The sequence below is a fragment of the Delphinapterus leucas genome, chromosome 20 (genome assembly GCF_059928025.1).
Source record: "Delphinapterus leucas isolate spDelLeu-1000000601 "Yukka" chromosome 20, BTC_Dleu_Yukka2, whole genome shotgun sequence".
In the NCBI taxonomy this organism is placed as follows: Eukaryota; Metazoa; Chordata; class Mammalia; order Artiodactyla; family Monodontidae; genus Delphinapterus; species Delphinapterus leucas.
Window position 1 is genome coordinate 5,439,090 of NC_143148.1, and position 6,632 is coordinate 5,445,721.

General features: G+C 47.1%; 1 protein-coding gene across 1 annotated transcript; it reads left to right on the forward strand.

Moving 5' to 3' along the window:
- Positions 1-603: 603 nt before the first annotated feature.
- LOC111180453 (heterogeneous nuclear ribonucleoprotein A1-like) lies at positions 604-2,081 on the forward strand. Its single transcript, XM_089902199.1, has 2 exons — positions 604-1,706; positions 1,933-2,081. Exon 1 carries the CDS (start codon positions 658-660, stop codon positions 1,504-1,506), a length of 849 nt encoding a protein of 282 aa, XP_089758325.1. The 5' UTR covers positions 604-657; the 3' UTR covers positions 1,507-1,706; positions 1,933-2,081.
- The last annotated feature ends 4,551 nt before the right edge of the window (positions 2,082-6,632 follow it).

Consider the following 6,632-nt stretch of genomic DNA (forward strand, 5'->3'; position numbering starts at 1 on the left):
GGCCCAGCCGCTTCGCGGCATGTGGGATCCTCCCGGACCGGGGCACGAACCCGTGTCCCCTGCATTGGCAGGCGGACTCTCAACCACTGCGCCACCAGAGAAGCCCCGTAACCATGATTTAATCAAAATTTAGTATGCTTTTCTCCCCTCCCAAGGTCACTATTTTAGACCGCTTTTGAGCATTGTAATTCAGAACAACAGCACTGCCTGAACATCTCCTCCAAGTAGGAGACTTTAGTGTAAAACATCCCCTGAGAATGTAGCCTCAGGCCACCTAATCATCCACTCTTCCATATGGGGGCTTTCCTACCTTGTTGACCTCTGGGTGTAAAAGAAAAACTGTTCATTGGTCTGACTTTTTTTTTTTTTTTTTGCGGTACGCGGGCCTCTCACTGTTGTGGCCTCTCCCGTTGCGGAGCACAGGCTCCGGACGCGCAGGCTCCGGACGCGCAGGCTCAGCGGCCATGGCTCACGGGCCCAGCCGCTCCGCAGCATGTGGGATCTTCCTGGACCGGGACACGAACCCGTGTCCCCTGCATCGGCAGGCGGACTCTCAACCACTGTGCCACCAGGGAAGCCCTGCAGAAGCTCTTTATCGGAGGTTTGAGCTTTGAAACAACTGATGAGTGTCTGAGGAGCCATTCTGAGCAGCAGGGAATGCTCACACATTGTGTGGCAACGAGGGATCCAAACACCAAGCGCTGCAGAGGCTTCGGGGTTGTCACATATGCCACTGTGGAGGAGGTGGATGCAGTCATGAATGCAAGGCCACACAAGGTGGATGGAAGAGTTGTGGAACCAAAAAGGGCCGTCTCAAGAGAAGATTCTCAAAGACCTGGTGCCCACTTAACTGTGAAAAAGATTTTTGTTGGTGGCATTAAAGAAGATGCTGAAGAACATCACCTAAGAGATTATTTTGAACAGTATGGGAAAACTGAAGTGACTGAAATCATGACTGACCAAGGTAGTGGCAAAAAGAGAGGCTTTGCTTTCGTAACCTTTGACGACCATGACTCTGTAGACAAGACTGTCAGTCAGAAATACCACACGGTGAATGGCCACAACTGTGACGTAAGGAAAGCCCTATCTAAGCAAGAGATGGCTAGTTCCTCATCCAGCCAAAGAGGTCGAAGTGGTTCTGGAAACTTTGGTGGTGGTCGTGGAGGGGGTTTTGGTGCGAATGACAGGTTTGGTCGTGGAGGAGACTTCAGTGGCCGAGGTGCCTTTGGTGGCAGCCACGGTGGCGGGGGATATGGTGGCAGTGGGGATGGCTATAATGGGTTCGGTAATGATGGAAGCCATTTTGGAGGTGGTGGAAGCTACAATGATTCTGGCAGTTACAACAAACAATCTGCAAATTTTGGACCCATGAAAGGAGGAAACTTTGGAGGCAGAAGTGCTGGCCCCTGTGGTGGTGGAGACCAATACTTTGCCAAACCACAAAACCAAGGTGGCTGTGGCGGTTCCAGCAGCAGCAGGAGCTGTGGTGGGGGCAGAAGGTTTTAACTACTCTCGGGAAACAAAGCTTAGCAGGAGAGGAGAGACAGAGAAGTGACGGGGAAACTCCAGGTTACCAAAGATTTGTGAACTCAGCCAAGCACAGTGGTGGCAGGGCCTAGCTGCTACAAAGAAGACATGTTTTAGACAGTACTCGTGTGTGGGGAAAAAAAAGTCAAGGACTGCATTTGTGACTAATTGTATAACAGGTTATTTTATTTTATTTATTTATTTTTTGCGGTACGGGGGCCTCTCACTGTTGTGGCCTCTCCCGTTGCGGGGCACAGGCTCCGGACGCGCAGGCTCAGCGGCCATGGCTCACGGGCCCAGCCGCTCCACGGCATGTGGGATCTTCCCAGACCGGGGCACGAACCTGTGTCTCCAGCATCGGCAGGCGGACTCTCAACCACTGCACCACCAGGGAAGCCCTAACAGGTTACTTTAGTTTCTGTTCTGTGGAAAGTGTAAAGCATTCCAACAAAGGGTTTTAATGTAGATTTTTTTTTTTTTTTGCACCCATGCTGTTGATTGCTAAATGTAATAGTCTGATCATGACGCTGAATAAATGTGTGTGTTTTTTTAAATGTGCTGTGTAGTTAGTCTACTCTGAAGCCATTTTGGTAAACTACCCCAGCAGTGTGACGTTAGAATTCCTTCAGGGTGGTGCCAGGTTCCATTCAAAGTTTATTTACAACCTGCTTTGGTGGAGAAACTATGAACTGACCGTTACTGTGTCGTGACCTAGAGTTCACCATTAAAAGGGTCACCCAAGCAAAGTCATGGAGTTTTTTGGTTATTAATATGATTGTTGGCACATCCTGTGCAATATATCTAAATTGAATTATGGTACCAGATAAAGTTATAGATGGGAATGAAGCTTGTGTATCATCCATTATCATGTGTAATCAACAAATGATTTAATACCCTCTTAAAAAGAAATTCGCCCTTTTAATGGTTATATGATCAATTGTTATCTATAGTTTTACAGTGGCTGTTGAATGACTCTGTAGGTATTTTGTGAAAAAGCAGGGAAGAATGATGAAATCCTTTATGCGCAGGGATTGGTAGTATTGTCAGGGAAAATACGAAAAGGTAGGGAATGAGCGTGAGGATATGTTGCTCCAAACCTTAACTCCTCTGGCTGAGCTAGCTGTCCCAGCTGCTCTGACAATTATGCCACTATATACACCCCTTCCACCACTTTCCATTCCTATCCAGCCCGTATTCCTTACACTGAGGCCCAGGACAGCCCCTCCTTATAGGGATCAGTTAGAAAATCCTGTCTTAGTTTCAGGGGTACGGGGACTTGGTCTGGTATTGTCATCTAAGACCCGACAGGGCACCCATTTTGGGCCAGGAGCCATTTCTGGGACGGGCAGTTCCCCTTACGCCGTTATCTCATAGGGGGCGTAAATACAAATGAATATCCGGCTGGGTTTCTCAGACTTGTTTAATTGGAAAGATTGCAGTCCTCATAAGATCGCAGCCCTCCTTATAGGGAGGATCCCCTACACCCGAAGCCCACTTGGAAGCACCCACAGCTGAACCGAATTGGGACCCCAGTCAGGGAAGAAGGCCCTTATTAGAGCATCACTCATTAGTGCACCTTGGCAGGGCCTTGAAAAGGGAAACCAAAGCAAAAGAGTTTGAGCAACATTCAGCAAAACAAATGAAGACCTCTCTGAAAGTTTGGAAAGGATTTATCAGGCCTACAGACGTCATACTAATGCAGATCCTGAGGCCCCTGAAAATATTAGAATAGTACATTTGACCTTTTGGGGCAAAGTGCCTCCGATATCAGGAGAAAGTTGGAAAAATTAGATGGTACATTTGGAGTGAACCCTCCTCAATTGGTAGATGTTGCTTTTAAAGTGTTCAACAGGGAACAACAGAAAAATGAAGATGCAAAACGACGCGCCACTCTTTTGACAGTGGCATTGGATTCCCGGAAGGCGAGTAACCTGAAGAGAGGTGAGCGCCCACTGGGGAAGGAATGATGTGCTTACTGGAAGGAGGGGGAACGTTGGAGAAGATTGCCCTCGGCTAAAACAGAAGAAGAACAATAAAAGACAAGAACCTCTCTTGGTAGAAAGAGAGGAACACTGAATGAAGAGGCCCAGGGGCTCCTTTGGACTTGAGGCACCTAATTCCCCACAGAAGTTGGGGGTGAAATTGACAGTGGGGAATGAGCTGATTAACTTTCTTTTTTTTTAAAAAATAAAATTAAATATTTATTTATTTATGGCTGTGTTGGGTCTTCGTTTCTTTCTGTGCGAGGGCTTTCTCTAGTTGCGGCAAGTGGGGGCCACTCTTCATCGCGGTGTGCGGGCTTCTCACTACTGCGGCCTCTCTTGTTGCGGAGCACAGGTTCCAGATGCACAGGCTCAGTAGCTGTGGCTCACGGGCCTAGTTGCTCTGCGGCCTGTGGGATTTTCCCAGACCAGGGCTCGAACCTGTGTCCCCTGCATTGGCAGGCAGATTCTCCACCACTGTGCCACCAGGGAAGCCCTGATTAACTTTCTGATAGACCTCACCGTGAAGTTTTTCCACCAGAATAGCTTGACATCGGAGTCCCACCAGAACACGCTTTAATTTAAGCCTACAGATGGGGCTCATGAAAATCCCTGGAAAGGAGACAAAGCTCTTTCCCGCAAGGTCTTAAAAATAACCCAAAGACTGCTGTCAGACCTCCACAGATGGGGACTCAACACAGAGGAAACTGCCCAACCCAGGACTGAAAAACAGACTGTCCTCAAATGCCTTGAACTGCAAGAAATTTCAGATAACCTGCTAGTGTTTGTGTGGACACTTTTTCAGGATGGGTGGAAGCATATCCCACAGACAGAAAATCTCTGAAGTGGTTAAAGCCCTTCTAAGGGATATTATCCCCGGATTTGGAAGAAGGCATTAAAACTGCATTCATCCTGGAGACCATAATCAACAGGAAAAACCAAGAAAATTAATCATACATTAAAAAGGAACATTGCTAAAACATGTCAAGAGACACTGAATTTGGGATGAGGCCTTGCCAGTTGCTCTGCTATGGATCAGTGGCTCCCAGAAGCAGGCTTAAATTAAGCCACTAGAATACTGTATGGCAGGCCTTGCAGGTGTGTTCCCAGGCAGGCGAATCTATAAATGCTAAAGACCTAGCGGTGGCCAATCACATTAAAACTTTGGGCTCTATTTATTCATGAGTATACCTCCAACAGGTCTGCCCATCCAACCGAAGTAGATGGGAATTCCATCTCCATTGCCCATTGGAGAAGGGGCAACCAATTTGTTTAATTGTGTCCAAAGAAATAGCACCAGAATTTAGTATATGTATTGAACTGGAACCCAAACCCCAAGTTCCGTTACGAATTAGCCAAGAAACTGCTAAGAGGTTTCATCAGGTTTAAATAGTTGTAGATAAAAAGGACTAACTAAAGATTCTAAGGAATATTCCTCACCTCTGTTCAGCAGAAGGGTCTTCATTCCTTTTCCCACAAGATTGTGGGATGGAAATTGACAGTGGGGAATTGTAATAGGGAAGAACACTTTGTATTCTATTACAAGTTCATCACTGAAGGGATGTTGCCTAGAAGCTTAAATTATACATAATGGCCCATCTCTGGGAACCCTGCCTCCCAGGTCATGAGCCTTAAGGTAAAATACCTTTGTTTAGCTCAAAGGAAACCTCCTGACCAGGCCCACCTGTGAATGACTGCAGGGAGGAAGAAATTGACACATCCCCCTCTGGAGGCTGATGGAAACCAGGAAGTGTTTGACTTTACTGCCTCCCCTTTTAGTATAAAAGGAGCCTGAATTCTAACTCAGGCAAGATGGTTCTTTGGGGGCATGAGCCCACCATCTTCTTGGTTTGCTGTCTTTCTGAATAAAGTCGTTACTCCTTGTCCCAACGACTCGTCTGTTGATCGTTGGCCTGTTATGTGGCGAGCAGTAGGGGCTTAGACTCAGTAACAAAAGAACAATGTAATTTATATCAGTTTTTAAAAATGTATTGCTCTTTTTAAAGCAATGGTTAGTAAAAATGTTTTTAATTTAAAAATTAAAAAAAAATTTTTAAAACGAGTAATCATTACTGACAGAAGTTATCACATACCTTAGTCCTCCAGTCTCAGACCCTGTTTTTTTTTTGTTTTTTTTTTGCGGTATGCGGGCCTCTCACCCCTGCGGCCTCTCCTGTTGCGGAGCACAGGCTCAGCAGCCATGGCTCACGGGTCCAGCCACTCCGTGGCATGTGGGGTCTTCCCGGACCGGGGCACGAACCCGTATCCCCTGCATCGGCAGGTGGACTCTCAACCACTGTGCCACCAGGGAAGCCCAGACCCTGGGTTTTGTCCCTGAGTCTCTGGAACTGAGCAGTGTTGAGTTGGCCTCCTGGCTGAATAAGAAACAGAAAGGACAAGTTGTTCTGCAGGGTGCCAGTATGAAATGGCCCATTCTTCCCAGGGAGAGTTTTGCATTTATTTATTATTTATTTATTTATTTTTGGCTGCCTTGCGTCTTCCTTGTGGCGCGCAGGCTTTCTCTAGTTGCGGTGAATGGGAGCTACTCTTTATTGTGGTGTGCGGGCTTCTCATTGTGGTGGCTTTTCTTGCTGCAGAGCTCAGGCTCTAGGAGCGTGGGCTTCAGTAGTTGTGGCATGCGGGCTTCAGTAGTTGCAGCACGTAGGCTCTAGGAGCGCGGGCTTCAGTAGTTGTGGCATGTGGGCTGCAGTAGTTGCAGCCTGTGGGCTCTAGAGCGCAGGCTCAGTAGTTGTGGTGCATGGGCTTAGTTGCTCCGTGGCATGTGGGATCTTCCTGGACCAGGGCTCGAACCCGTGTCCCCTGCATTGGCAGGCGAATTCTTAACCACTGCGCCAGTAGGGAAGTCCCAGAGTTTTGTATTTTTTATTCTAGTTTGTAATACAGAGACAAGTCAAGCTCTTGTTTTCTTAAACTGCTTAAATTAATACTAATTGCAGGAAATGTTCCACATCCAATGACTGCCCCACAGCTACCACTTGGAGACCCAAGTTCCCAACCACTGAATTGCTTGAGCCGCAGGAGTAGGACTTGTGAGCAACATGCTGGCAAAAACAATTTTTTATTAAAATCATTTTCTACTTGTTAGGAGGAAACATCCTAGTT